Here is a 15,484-nt window from a genome sequence, read left to right as displayed (position 1 = left end):
GTCCTCACCGAGGAAGTCGCACACTCAGCCGATGGCCTCCTTTTGTAGAGTGAAACCGTCGCACAGTCAGCTCCTCGGATATCTCCTGGAATCTCAGTTGAGGCCTATGCACTCTCTGGGCCAGGTAGCTGCAAATGGATTCCTGTCTCCGCTGATGGTGCTTCACTCTCCAGGCTCTGGTTTTCTTCCTCCTTTTCCATTATAACAGCAAGCAGGGGTACAGCCAGAAAATGGATGTCTGTATGAACAAGATGAGAATGACTTCAATGCTTCCTCAAGTAGCAGACTTGCACCTGCTTCAGGTGACCATGGATGCCAGTAAATCTGGTCATAATTTGAAGAAAGAAGAAAGATTTTGCATTCATATAGCGCCTTTCATGACCACCGGAGATCCCTAATCACTTTACAGCCAATGAAGTACCTTTTGAAGTCACTGTTGTAATATAGGAAACGCGGCAGCTAATTTGTGCACAGCAAGCTCCCACAAACAGCAATGTGATGATGACGACCAGATCATCTGTTAGTGATGTTGAACCTCTGAGCAACCGCAATTTCAGGAAACTCACGTACCTGTATATTGCTCTGTAACTCGGGAGCGTGGCCATTAATATGAGAGGAGATGTGTTCGGGTAGAGGGATCGATAGACTATTGTAAAAGGTTGAGGAAATTAGGAAGTATTATAATCACGTGCATAAATCAATTGCGTCCAATTGTCTGTAATCTGTTAGATCGCGTATTTGCTTTGCGTGTGTCTCTGGATGCAAATATGCAGGAAATTCCAGGCTATTCAATGTTTCCTGTGGAGAATTTGATCATAGTAGGGACAGAATTACTTCCACTTCTGTACTTAGTTTGATATAAAATTACAAAGATAGTTTAATTATTTTGGACAATTAAAAAAATATATTTTGATACTTGAATTATTTATGGGACTGTAATACAAAACATTGTTCTTAAATGCCCTTGGTATTATTTGCTTATAAACCATAACAGAATATGTCTGGTGTTCCTCACAAGAATTGCATGTGCGGTGGTGTAAGGTTCACCGCTTCTTGTGCACTGCGCAAGTGTGAACATATCCATCGTGGATCCCGGGCTAAAAGAAAAGTTATTGTATCTAGGTGCAAGGCATAAGGTGAGATTATAGTTTGTTCTGCATTAACAGGCTCGAAATTTCATGAGGGATATGAAGGTGGGACAGCTGGCCTTTTTCTACCACAGCAATTGTAAAGAGCCCGGAATCGCTGCAGTCGTTAAGGTTTGCGTTTTTAACAGTCTATTAACCTTTTAATACAAGTTTTGAACTGTTTTGTGCTATGTTTGAACAATGTTTGGATTGTTTTTTGCACTATGTTGTGTAACAAGTGGAATTAATATTGTTGCAAACCGTAAGTATGTTTTTTTCTCTTTAAATGTTGTGCTCATCAAACTGAGGAATCTCAGTGCTGGGAATTAAAACATTATTCCATTTTTTGTAGTCCGTGTCAACATCAAGACTTTCAGGCATTGTATGGAACTGATGAGAGTAAAAATCTGAGAAGAGTGCCCTTTCCTGCTCCACTGTGTGTCTAATTTCCATACCAGTCAGGTTTATAGCCTCGGCTATATTGCGAATGTAGGGGTACTAATGTGCTGTGGACCATTTGGTTACAAGAAACTGGGCTGATAATGCTCAAACACCTCACCTTGTATCCTTACTTATGGCAGACTAGAGACCTCCATTTGAAAATTGAGTTAGATTTACACACATTTCCTGTGTGCTAAAGTGTCCCCCCCCCTACCCCAACCAGAAGTGTATTTACTTGAAAAATACATTTTTTTGGTGGTCAATATTCATTCAAAATTGTGGGAAATCAGCCACAGTGTAGCTCACAAAAAAGGATTTGAGTGATCAGTAAGGTGGCAGTATGAATGTATGGCAGACTGAGTCACAAACTGAAAATGCTACAACTTTGTTACAGGTGCCTTACACTACACCCAATTTTTGCTGTGACTCGACTACCTTCAATTGTGAGGCCACAGACTGGCCATGTACCTGCCACTCATGCTCACGCAACAGGAGCTGTGGTTATACTATGCAGGGTGGGCTTTATAATGCGCTCCTCCGGGGCCTGTGTTGAAATGTTTTTCCATCAAGAGACCAGGGGCTTGAAAAGAAAACTGCAAGTGTATCCAGCGGTGTAGGTTCATCCCAGAGCCAAGCATCTGGTTGAGAAGAAAATCCTGTCACAGCTTGGTTTCCCCCACCACTCCCCTAGTTAAGAGTTTAAAAAATAAATGTTCCTACGATGTGGATGTCGCTGGCAAGACCAGCATATATTGGCCATCCCTAATTGCCCTTGAGGAGGTGTTGGTGAGCCGCCGCCTTGATCCGCTGCAACCCGTGTGGTGAAGAACATAAGAAATAGGAGCAGGAGTCGGCCATACGGCCCCTCGAGCCTGCGCCGCCATTCAATAAGATCATGGCTGATCTGATCATGTGTTTGGGAGTTCCTGCAGTGCATCATATAGTTAGTTTAGTAGCTCTCCCTCTCACTTAGTTCAGCAGGTTAAGGTAATAATTAGCTGAGCCATGTTGACCAAAATCTTTCTCGGCTCAATTCCTAATCTGTACAGTTACACGTGCTACAATTGGTAGCAATGCCTCAAATCAGGGAGGGGAGATTCAGCCTAGATTTCTGCTTCTATTTGCTAGGTAGCAACACCTGCATGAACTGTTATACGTTGGATAAGAGAATGGGGTTGGGAGTCAACCTGGCAATGGCTAATGCCCTGCTGGCACTTTCTCTCTGGACTTGTGCGGCCATTGAGGCACAATGGAGGGTGACCATAATGTGTTGATTTGCATCCCAATTGGAATCACTGCCTTTGGGAGGGTGGGGAGAGACTGGCAGAACAGTGAGTAAAAATTGACTATTCTTATATATTGTATCCTCTAATTATGTTAAGAAAAGCAGATTTAATTAATTATTCTCCCCTCTGGGCCCAGACAGGTACAGAAATGTATACTATGTTCGACTAGATTGAAATGTGGAGCAAGTGAGCGGGTGATGTGACCCGGAGTGCCAATGACAGAATATAAAATAAACAGTGTAGGTTTATAGGAGCCAACCTTCATCCAAGTGCAGTCATGAATTTGTGTCATTGATGCTTTTAATCTGGTAAAAAGTCTAAATCCATTGCTTTGATTCCCTCTAAACAATCACTTTAACATTTAAAATAAGTGTCTCCTTTCTCATTGTCTTTGTATTTCTCACTTTTGTTTAAAAGATCGTAAAGGAAGCTTATGTTGATCACACGCAGTTTGACAAGAAGGATCCTCATCATGATCCCAGAAGCTCAAAGCAAAATCCTAAATGGTTCATGGTAACTGCCAATATTCTCTTGCTTTTTACTGCGACAGTAATAAGAAACTAGGCTTTCAGAAATATTACTATGAACGATTTCAGATTATAATCACATGGAGGAATGCCCCAATGATTACGTGATTTATTACTCCGATGTGCTTGCAAACTGACATTTTCACTGCCTCCAGGACTATTTATATAAAATTGCAACAAGTGTTGAAATTCATGGGGCATAGTGTGAGATGTTACAATGCATTAATTTGCCCTACTGATTACCTTATTGGGGGCTAAGTTCAAATATGGGGCAGGGTTTCTTGTTTGCTACCCTTTATACTCACATTTATCACAACAAATAGCAAACAGGAAGTCTTGCACCATAGTGGCCAATCATCAGCTGTGGCACTTTAAACATTACAAAGGAGCTTATCCCACCCATGCACACTTCTTTCCAAATAGAGGGAAATACTTACTCTGATGTTTTTTACTGCAAATATAAGTTCAGTTAATTCCAACTGGTCAGAGTGGTTTTAACAGACTCAGATATGTGCTAGGTGCATCTGTTCGGTGTAATATTGATCAAGCGCTTGCAAAATAAGTCTTGACATTTCTGACTTTGAATTTTTGATCAGCCCAGCCAGTATGTTATTGTGGAGTGGCAATGAAGATCTCATTAACCAGTGCCTCTCGGGATTGTTAAGCAGCATATCCACAATGATCAGTTGGCTGGTTTTGTAGGTAATGCCCAAGAAACTAGTTAACCAGATATTCTTTCAGTCCCCAGCCGCTAGAATAAATGCAGTCTATGTCTCCAGTCAGTAAAGAATCAAAGGTATCTTCAATGTTCGTGATAAATGGTTAACCATTTGACTATTAAACTATAGTCTATACTCAATTAATTAAAATATAATGTGAATGTTTAACTTTTAAAAAATCCAATAAGAACATAAGAAATGGAGCAGGAGTAGGCCACACAGCCCCTTGAGCCTGCTCTGCCATTTAATACAATCATGGCTGATCCGATCATGGACTCAGGTCTACTTCCCTGCCCACTCTCCGTAACTCCTTATTAATACCCTTATCGTTTAAGAAACTGTCTATTTCTGTCTTAAATTTATTCAATGTCCCAGCTTCCACAGCTCTCTGAGGCAGTGAATTCTACAGATTTACAACCCTCAGAGAAGAAATTTATCCTCATCTCAGTTTTAAATGGGCAGCTCCTTGTTCTAATATTATGCCCTCTAGTTTTAGTCTCCCCTATCAGTAGAAACATCCTCTCTGCATCCACCTTGTCAAGCCTCCTCATAATCTTATACGTTTCGATAAGATTACCTCTCATTCTTCTGAATTCCAATGAGTAGAGGCCCAACCTACTCAACCTTTCCTCATAAGTCAACCCCCTCATCTCTGGAATCAAGCTAGTGAACCTTCTCTGAACTGCCTCCAAAGCAAGTATATCCTTTCGTAAAGAATTCAGGAGAATTTTTTTTACCCAGAGTGGTCACAATGTGGAACTTGCTGCCACATGGGGTAGCTGAAGCGAATAGTTAGATAAGTACATGAGAAAGGAATAGAAGGTTATGCTAATAGGGTTGAATGAAGTAGGGTGGGAGGAGGCTCGTGGAGCATAAACACCGGCACAGACCAGCTGGGCCGAATGACCTATTTCTGTGCTGTAAACGTCATGTAATTCTTTGTCATGCCTTCAAAATGCCACTCCAGCTGTAACCTGCTCATCCGACTTCTTGTTTTTATTTTCAGAATAACAATGTGTTAATTGCTTCCCATCATTCAACTTTTCCTGTATGAGCAAATTGGCAGTTGCCCTATACCCAGGCCTCTGCCAGTGCTGTTCTTGACTAGCCCAATCCTTCATCTTTTATATGGGATGTAGAATTATAAAATGAGCAATTTAATAAGCCAAATACAGTCGAAAAACCTTACAGTTCTGATTTGCGATTTAAAAACGTAAGAAATAGGAGTAGGAGTAGGCCATTTGACACCTCAAGCCTGCTCCGCCATTCAATAAGATCATGGCTGATCTGATCTTGGCCGCAACTCCTCTTTCTTGCCTGCTCCCCATAACCCTTGACTCCCCTATCGTTCAAAAATCTGTCCATCTCCACCTTAAATGACCCAGCCTCCACAGCTCTCTGGGGTAGAGAATTCCAAAGATTCATGACCCTCACTTAGTATAAGGAAGTGTTGGCTATAAAGAGAGAATTGTGAGCAGCTATATAAGTCAAGAGGAAGAACTGCCATTTATATAGAGGATCACAGATTAAAATCATCAGTATGGACTGGACATGGGAGGGAGAGATGCCGTTTAAATATCTGTGCTGGAGGATTGGCACAATGGCTGATAGAAATGAACCGTACCCCGTCTAAATTTACTCTTTTCCAAGGTGGATGTGCAGTTTGTGAGGATAATGAAGCGTTTCATCTCTCTGGCTGAAATGAAGAAATACCACCAAGAACACAAAACAAATGAAGGTTCGCTGAAAAACATGGCACTCTTTACCAGGGCCAGGCTCTCTGTCCAGCCACTAACCAAAGGTGAGTTTGGGAAATTATAGATGCTGTGGTAACCCCATCCTCACTACTGCAGTTAGAACCAATGTCAGATTGTTGTAAGACAAGGGCAAAATAAATACCAGTGCTGTAGGATTAAGTTATTACTAAATTTAGATATTGTGGGTCATATTTCTTATGAAAATGGAAGGATGTGTTTTTGTCACAATTACTGTAATGAGTTTTAAATATATTCTAAGTTTGCTTTTTCATTAACTATTATAGAAATAAACTAGCATCCTTCTCATTACTGCAGAATTTCACATTCTCTTGCACCTCTTGTCAACTATTCAACAACATCAGTGCTGTGCCCTATATTCAGTCACAAGATAGTGCTTGATGATTAAAAGAGAACAAAGTGATTGGGATGGGTGCTAGTTTATAATTTGTGGTATACAGAATTCACAGTGCTGTTTTTGTTTTAAAATATCAGTTGACAACTGGTAACATAACTGAACGTTGGAAATCCGAAATAAACAAAATTCCGGCAAAATGAAGTCAGCAACTGAGAAACCGGTTAATGTGTTGAGCGTGATCATTCTTCAGAATTAATCCAATGAAACGTCCCACCTAAACCACTAACCCTTCAGATGTTGATTAACACAAATTTCCAGAATTATTTTTATTTCAAATATATTTTTAGTTCACTGTGTAGAAGCAGTATTAATTCAAACTTTGTATTTGATTGAATTATAGAAACATAGAAACATAGAAAATAGGTGCAGGAGTAGGCCATTCGGCCCTTCTAGCCTGCACCGCCATTCAATGAGTTCATGGCTGAACATTCAACTTCAGTACCCCATTCCTGCTTTCTCGCCATACCCCTTGATCCCCCTAGCAGTAAGGACCTCATCTAACTCCTTTTTGAATATATTTGTCAATAGCTGGCTGAGGCCAAGTAAACTACCAGTATTTGTTAGAAATCAGGTAGCAAGGATGTTTGCTGCTTATAATTTGATGGTTAATTCTCTGGCAGTCTTAAGTTTAGTTTCACAATTACCTATAGTGTTTCTTTAAAAGGTATCTTCGCACTGGGATGTCAACCATTGCAAAGGAGATGCTTCATTATTTGGAGCAGTAGTTTCCCTTCTCAACTGCATGAAGCACACCTGTTTTAAGTGTTAACTCGTTGCTTCAAGTGTCATCTTATTTCCTTCCCCATTCCTGCCTTGTATCCTTGACAGAGGCTCACAAAGCTAATTATATTTTTATCAATTGATTCTTTTTAAATATCAATATCCTTATGCACCATTTTATTATGAATGCTCTTCCTTTGACTTAATAGTGAGGCTTTCTGACAAAGCAGTAGCTTACAAGGATTGATGACATGAATCTATTTTAAATGCTGTGTTTGTTTTTTTACTTTAACAGAGGAGTTTGACTTTGTCCTGAGCCTTGAAGACCAAAAGCCAGTTTAAATGGAAGAGATGGCAGTTGGGAAAGTCATTAATGATCTTCAGTCTTCCAGTTATAAACTCCATTTACAGCAAATTGAATCTTTACTTTTGATGGATCGTTCTATCTGAAGCAAAATTTTTTTGGGGAAGGAGGGGGAATGCAAACTGTGTGGGATTGTTTAATTGCAAGTCAAGATGATTGTTCTGGGTTCACGCAGTCAGCATGTTTTCTTCTCGGTTTAAACAGGGACAGACGCATGTTGTCTTACAGCAGGCCAGACTCACTGAACTTTATTTTTCAATGCAGTTAATACAAGGTTTTTTTCATTGCAGTTTTCTGCAGAAAGACGCAGTCTCTACAATAAATAGCTTGTTTTGACATTACTTGCAGTCCCTCATTTCAGGATCAGTACATTTTCCGTTCCACTTGCAGATAAAGTGCAGTATGAGGGAAGCATTTGCTACCTAACCATTCTGATGTACTGTTTAAGTTAACTGTGATGTATGCCAGTAAACAGAGTTCCATGCAGAACTCTAAGATCAAAGTTTGTCCTTCAAACTCTTCAAATGTTGTCTGATAATTTTTCAAAATGCATTCAAATACTTCCTACCCGTTTGAATTCCTGTCATAACACAATGAATTTTAAGAAAAACCATTGGTGATGTGGTATTTTGATACATTTAATGCTTGAAGATCATGTGAGTTGTGTTCTCAGAGGACATACGAGGGACACAATTAATAAATGGCTTAGCTTCGTGCTGTAGAGAGAATCCTTCTATTTACAAGAACTTAGTTTAAAGTTTAGTACCTTTCATATCATGTAGATGAGTAGCAATTGGCATAATTCATTCCAATATTACTGATGTTTTAAGTGTTAACTCGTTGCTTCAAGTGTTTTGCTACATCATTGATGTAGCTTAAGGTGGTGATTACTGTTCAACATAGTTGTATTTTGATTTTATACAATAAAGTTGATTCTTTATATTTTACAGTAACTGGTCAGTTAATGAATATTTGACTTTCTGAAACCATCTCAGTTTTAATTGAGTGCAAATAGTGGTAATACATGAATAAGTCTCAGAATAGCGAGTGGAGGACAAAAATTTCTTTTACTGCCTCAGTGGATCTCTGCACTAAATTATCCTAACCAACAAGCAGGTTTGAAACCAGGACACTAGGTGGTGCAGTTGAGTAACTTGCCTACGCCATCAAGGTTGTTCTTGTCTGAGGAAATGGTTGACTTCGACTTGGTGCTCGCCATCAGTAGCAGTGTGTAGCGAAAAGGACACATCGGTTCGAGTCCTACTGTTGTGTTGCAGAGTGGCTTTAGGCTCCCATATGTTATGGGGGAGACTAGAACTAGAGGGCATGATCTTAGAATGAGGGACCGCCCATTTAAAACTGAGATGAGAAATTTCCTCTGAGGGTTGTAAATCTGTGGAATTTGCTGCCTCACAGCTGTGGAACTTGACATTGAATAAATTTAAGACAGAAATTGACAGTTTCTTAAATGATAAGGGGTTATGAGGAGTGGGCAGGGAAAGGGAGCGGAGTCCATGATCAGATCAGCCATGATCTTACTGAATGGCAGAGTAGGCTCAAGGGGCCATATGGCCTACTCCTACTGTTACACCACTATAGCAATCAAGTTTAAACTAAAAGTAAGCATCACCACAATGCACTTCTGCTAAGGCCAACTGTAGAACCAGTGATGTGGGTTTTACTATTATGTTCTTGTCTAATAAAGAATTAGGAGCACCAGTAGGTCATTTGGCCTTTCGAGCCTGCCCCGCCATTCAATAAGATCATGGCTGATCTTCTACCTCAACTCCACTTTCCTGCACTATCCCTTGATTCCCTTAATATTCAAAAATCTATTAATCTCCGTCTTCAATATATTCAACAATTGAGCATCCCCAGCCCTCTGGGATAGAGAATTCCAAAGATTCACCACCCTCCGAGTGAAGAAATTTCTCCTCATCCCAGTCCTAAATGGCTGATCCCTTATTCTGAGACTGACCCCCGGTTCTAGACTCCCGTGCCAGGGGAAACATCCTCTCTGCATCGACCCTTTCAAGCCCTGTAAGAATTTTGCATGTTTCAATAAGATTACCTCTCATTCTTCTCCACTGGAGAATATAGGTCCCGTTTACTCAATCTCTCCTCCTAGGACAATCCCTGCCATCCCAGGAATCAGTCTGGTAAACCTTTGTTCCACTCCCTCTGTGACAAGTATATCCTTTGGTCAGGAGACCAAAACAGTGCACAATACTCCAGGTGTGGTCTCATCATGGCCCTATATAATTGCAGTGACATCTTTACTTTTATACTCAAATCTTCTTGTATTAAAGGCAAACATGCCATTTTAGAAGATTATATACATTACAAAAAGCAACGCTAAGGGAATAAAAGGCAGAACAACATTTATGTTATGACAACTATATTTTGTAAAATCCAATACATAGCCATAGGAAGAAAATGTACAAATCCGCTTTCTTTCTCGAGGTTTTATACTTGCAAACTAGTCAAGGTAATTTTATTAATTGATAGATTTTCAAATAAAACTAATTGTGCATGTACAATATTAAAAGGAATGTTCCATCTAAAACAGTTAACTATAGCCTTTTGTGCCCTTTCAAAACAATCTAGTATTTATAGACATGTACAATTTTATGTGAAAACAAAGTTATTTCAAGCTAGCTACTGACACAAGCAGGCGGACTTCCTTTCAATGATGGCAGTTTCACAAAGATGTACACAAAATTCCTTTACAGTAACCAGTTACTATAAAAAGCTAAGCGGTCACATGATTAATTTTTTCACCCTCCCTTGAAAGCTGCTTGCTTAGGAGTACCCTAGCTTCAATCAGGACAGGACTTCCCAATGGCTTTGGTGAGTATTCTGTGGCAGACAGCAGTTTGTGCTGCAACATTTCGGAACTGAAAACAGACGAGTTTGAATGTCACGGCAGCTCTAGCACCTGGCCATATGACTTTCTGGTTGAGTAGAGTCCAATGCGAGAGCTGCTGGTCAATGATTTCAGCTCAAAACTGGAGAATGTAATTAATTTGAAGGTTGTTTGACAAGTAAAAGCCTTAGTCATCATAGCCTATAATAATCTATTATGATTTGGGGAAAATAACTTTTCCGTGTCGCAATACATATTTACTGTTCCTCATAATAGAAAAATCTCAGTACTTAAACTCATAATACATTCTGCCTTTCTCCTCTTAAATTTTTTTGTAAACCACAAAACTAAGATAGCAGTATCGCAAATGGAGTTAAAACAAGGCATCGCTTACCTGGATATTTAAAGTAAAACTATCCAGGCAAAATTACAATATTAATATTGTCTACCACTAAGATTATCAAGGCATTTTATAATTTGTTTCAACAAGTGTTATTGTGTCCGATAGTGTCTCAATGTCCAAATGTTGGTACCTTTGTAGCGTACTTCTTGAAAGTTAATTTCAAAGCACAAAAGCTTCCTAGAGAGCAGTATCTCCACATACAACAGTCGCAAAAGAAACAAGAGAAACTGAAGAATACACTGACTGATTACAATGAGATTGCCTTAAGAGCAGGTTCTCACTTAAAAACTTTCTTGGTTGGTTTGTGCATTAGAATTGTCCACATCGCAATTGAAAACAAAATATAACAACGTACCCAGGCCTATATTTTTGCTCAACAAAATGCTGTATGTTGGAATAATAACATAACAAAAGCAGTGAGGGCTTCAGTTAAATTCCACCTGCCTCTCCTCCCCTTACATGGAATGTGCAATTGCTATTTCCTCCCCAGAGCTCCTTTAAAAGGAGGCCATGTGGTGGGTATCTGAACATGGAGCTGATCGAGCGTGGTCAGTGCTTCAATGCTGGGCACTGACCACACATGATCAGCTCTGCTGGGCAGGCCTCGTAGTCTGCATGCCAGACACAAGACTCCCAAAGCAAGTGCTCTACTCGGAGCTCCTTCACGGCAAACGAGCCAAAGTTGGACAGCGGAAACGCTACAAGGACAGCCTCAAAGCCTCCCTGATAAAGTGCAACATCCCCACTGACACTTGGGAGTCCCTGGCCCAAGACCACCCCTAAGTGGAGGAAGTGCATCCGAGAGGGCGCTGAGCACCTCGAGTCTCAATGCCAAGAGCATGCAGAGATCAAGCGCAGACAGTGGAAAGCGTACGGCAAACCAGTCCCACCCACCCATTCCCTCAACGACCATCTGTCCCATCTGTGAGAGTCTGTGGCTCTCATATTGGAATATTCAGCCACCAAAGAACTCACTTCAGGAGTGGAAGCAAGTCTTCCTCGATTCCGAGGGACTGCCTATGATGACGATGATCTGAACACCAATGATGCTAAGCCTCTGGCCATTTGCACCTGGTGCACATGGGGCTTTGTGCTACTGGCCTCATGGGTCAAGTGCAGCTGATACTTTCAAGATTCAATGTCCTGGCCAAATGTAATCCTATACTGGTGACTGCCATCTTCATTATCACAAGTGAATTATGAAACAGACCATTTTAATAAAAATTTGTAAAAGAAAATTTCAATCTAGGAATAATCCATCATTCACTCAAAAAAGAAAAATAACTTAGGTTTGCAAAAGTTTGTCCAATTGGACGTGCTTAATTGGAGCCCTTTCGAGATAGCTTCCCAGACTTTCAGCAGTCCATGATGAGAAAATATAGCATTTCAGGCAAGAAACCATAAGATTTCAGAATTTATATCCAGAATTCAAACTGTTAGTAATAAATTGGATTATAGTTTTAAATTGAAGTTACATCAAGTCTTAAGGGGGCTTGACAAGGTGGATGCAGAGAGGATGTTTCCATTAATAGGGGAGACTAGAACTAGGGGGCATAATCTTAGAATCAAAGAGCTGTGGAAGCTGGGACACTGAATAAATTTAAGACAGAAATAGACAGTTTCTTAAACGATAAGGGGTTATGGGGAGCAGGTGGGGAAGTGGAGCTGAGTCCATGATCAGACCAGCCATGATCAGATCAGCCATGATCTTATTGAATGGCGGAGCAGGCTCGAGAGGCCATATGGCCTACTCCTGTTCCTATTTCTTATGTTATGTTAATCGATGCAACAAAAGCAGGGTGACAGTTGTGGCATGTACAACTAACTGAACAATCAGTTATAACTGAAATATTGAAGTAAGTCAGTTCGTCTTCTGCTGTTAATGGTGAAACAGAGCATGTCTACCAGGTTGGTAAACTAGTATAATTTAGACTTCAGAACAAAACAAACCCACAATAATTGTTTCTTTTGTTATCAGAGAATGTATGGAGATTTTAAAAATACGGAAAGACTTTTCTGGCAGATATTTCATTACCGACAGGCATACATTCAAATATTTTCCATTTCAAATTACACCCTTACATTAAGGCAAAGCCACTGGTTTGTAATTCAGTTTACAAACAAACGTTCGAAGACAAACTTATGAGTTCTATATTACTAGACAGACTGACATTGAACATGCAAGGGATTTTGTCTAGCAAAGCAATTACACATGTTTAAAGCTGCAGTATACTACAAGAAGAATGTAAAGCATATTTTTCCCCCGTACAAAGGCTCTTGCATCTGCTGCAGTGACAGATATTACAGCGTTTAAGGTATCATTGTTCCTCCCTCCCCCAAAAATATCTAAATCCTAGCCAATAGCCAAATTCCTTTCCCAAAACCTTGGCTCCAACCTAAATGATGGACTTTCCCATCAAAGTGGCTCTGTATTTAGGAATCAATACAGGAATCTTGTTGCCGAGCCTGCCATCCTGCACACTTTCAGTTGCCAAGTGACTCTTTGTGTGGGGTGGCACGTTGCTCATTTCACTTCTTCTGGGCAGAGATGGTTAGCAACGTTCATTGAGCAACGTAGCGGAGAATTAGTGGACCTCCTAATCTGACAACTAGCAGTGATCATGATGGTTGCACCTTGTGACAGATTAGAAGAACAACTTGTTACGATTTGGAAGCCTAATGGGAATTAATGTAGTACCTATTATTTATGATTATTAGAACATTTTTATTTTCCACAAGCTTTCATGATTCTAAAAGGTCCTTTCATTAAGGAAAGAATGGAAACACAAATGGAACAAAACACCATCACATATTAAACTAGATATAGCTACGAACAAAAATAAAGTATGTTATTTATAAAATCAATTACTATTTTGGATTTAAGAATGAGTACCCCGTAGCAATCATTAATACTGCATAATTTTTCCGAGAGTGCATGGCTACAGATCATCTGTCCCTGAAGATATGCTCTGCGGGGCTACATGCTCTTTTAGACCACCTAGGAAGATTTTAAAGTAGTTGATAATGATACTCAAAGACACACTTAAGTGCAACTTCAAATAAAATCACTATAATTCAAAGTGGAGAGTAGAAAGTCATGGTTGTCATTACTTCAGATTGTTTGATGTGGTTGGAAACAGTTTCCATCTTTCCCATCTGTAACTATTTTAGCTGATTCAAAAATGGTTACATTAAATGAAAAAGGATTACAAGCTACTATTTCAAATACAGACCACACATTTTAAGATTTTGAACGCCAATATATTGCAGCTTTAAATTGCAGTTCCTCGTGTAATCCCGGTTTAAAAATAGAGCCCGCTATTTACTACAAACAATAAAAGCACTTGCCTTGGTGTAAAAAGGGACGTTATTTCTTAGGTGAAACTCTCCTTATTACAGCATTCCTGCTTCTTTGAGCCTACCCATATCTCACATTTATATCTTGACAAATACATCACACACAGATTTTGCTAAACGTCTCTGGCTTGGAGTGAAATGTCTGCTGAATAGGAATGGCACATTGGAATGTTAAAATTAGATCATGATATGGAACGTTAGAATTTGATCATGATTTCTACAGAGGAAAATGGATGTACTGAAATTACTTAAACTAGCATTTTTATATCATTGGAATCTTATGTCTACATCACATTATTCTGGGAAAAAGCACATGAATCCATTAGTGGTTGAAACTAGTTTCAATATAAGATGTACTCTGATTTTCTTATGCTTAAGAAATGTAGGAATTTCTATTCATGTAATTTTTACACAAAGCACATCCCCATCTTTCAAATGCACAAGCAAGTTAAGAGAACAGATACATCTGGATTTTTTTGAAAAATGTGTGGAAAACCCATCAATGATATTTCATGCATCAATGATGGAAACGTTCAGATATTTCAATTTAAAGCGCGATTATATCAAATGCACTAGGGTGGGTAATAATGGCTGAATTTGAGATGTGGAGTGTAGTTCAGAATTCAGTGCAATTTGGGGTAGGTAGGCAGATACTCAATGTCCGATCAAAATAGGATTAACCAGATGTTAAAACTTTTCAAAGGAAATGGCTAGTTTTTTAATATATAGAAAAGACTGGTTGATAAGCTGATAAACCGGTATTGGATTCAGGTGCTCTTCCTGATAGGCCAAAAACTGCCTACGCCTGAGGAGCCATACAATAACGGAACCAGGACTCTTGACTCGTTAAACTTTGCTTGGTACTGTATGCTCCACCGCGTGTCTTTAAAACGTAAAATAAAAACTCTGGATTAACTCGGTTAAAACACAAAGGCTGCCGTTTAAATTTCAGTCTTATCTTCTCTTGTACCGAAGAAGTCTTCTGAAGGGAATTGGATCATCTTGAAACACACACTTTCTTTTCCATCGATTTTTTTTTGTAGGTTATGTTGTTAATCAAGCTGCCAAGCCTTTGATAGAAAAGTGGGCTAGTTATCTGCATCCTGATTTTGAATCGAAGGTTTGTTTTCAGTATTTGCCGATCCTTCGTAACGCTGTGATGCAATGGCTGCCTGGTGGGACATACTCTTTCGAACTATATCCCCTTTCCGCCACAAAGTGATTTCCTGTAAAGAGATATTGGGCAGGTAACATCAAGCACACAAGCAGATTTCTATCACCAAAATTTCTTTATGTTAAAATAATGCTTTGCTTCAAGGAAAAAAGACTTATTGGAGAACATTCACACACACAAGAACAAGCTGTCACTGATATTAAAAATAGAGGCACAGATTTCTCTGTACAGTATTGTTTTCCCCAAAATACATCCCAGTCAACTTAGCAGAAGCTTCATTAAACAAAGGAGAAAACAAAATCATGTTTACTCAAATGAAATTGTGTTG

At 39.5% G+C, this 15,484-nt stretch overlaps 2 protein-coding genes across 3 annotated transcripts in view; one reads left to right on the top strand and one right to left on the bottom strand.

The window, feature by feature from the left end:
- The window catches only part of thyn1 (thymocyte nuclear protein 1), an 89,310-nt gene extending 81,014 nt beyond the window's left edge, over positions 1–8,296 (top strand). For both annotated transcript variants that reach the window (XM_070894389.1, XM_070894391.1), the window contains 4 exons: positions 1,167–1,259; positions 3,272–3,367; positions 5,751–5,901; positions 7,288–8,296. In XM_070894389.1, coding sequence (XP_070750490.1) covers positions 1,167–1,259; positions 3,272–3,367; positions 5,751–5,901; positions 7,288–7,334 — 387 coding nt within the window. In that variant the 3' untranslated portion in view covers positions 7,335–8,296. The remainder of the gene's footprint in view (positions 1–1,166; positions 1,260–3,271; positions 3,368–5,750; positions 5,902–7,287) is intronic.
- A 3,236-nt stretch (positions 8,297–11,532) lies between these two features.
- LOC139276422 (vacuolar protein sorting-associated protein 26B-like) overlaps positions 11,533–15,484 on the bottom strand; it is a 34,453-nt gene continuing 30,501 nt past the window's right edge. The window contains exon 6 of the mRNA XM_070894388.1: positions 11,533–15,208. Coding sequence (XP_070750489.1) covers positions 15,071–15,208 — 138 coding nt within the window. The 3' untranslated portion in view covers positions 11,533–15,070. The remainder of the gene's footprint in view (positions 15,209–15,484) is intronic.

This window comes from Pristiophorus japonicus, chromosome 11, assembly GCF_044704955.1.
Source record: "Pristiophorus japonicus isolate sPriJap1 chromosome 11, sPriJap1.hap1, whole genome shotgun sequence".
Lineage (NCBI taxonomy): Eukaryota > Metazoa > Chordata > Chondrichthyes > Pristiophoridae > Pristiophorus > Pristiophorus japonicus.
Note: the sequence above shows the minus strand (reverse complement) of the source record. Positions and strands in the feature narration are given on the sequence as shown.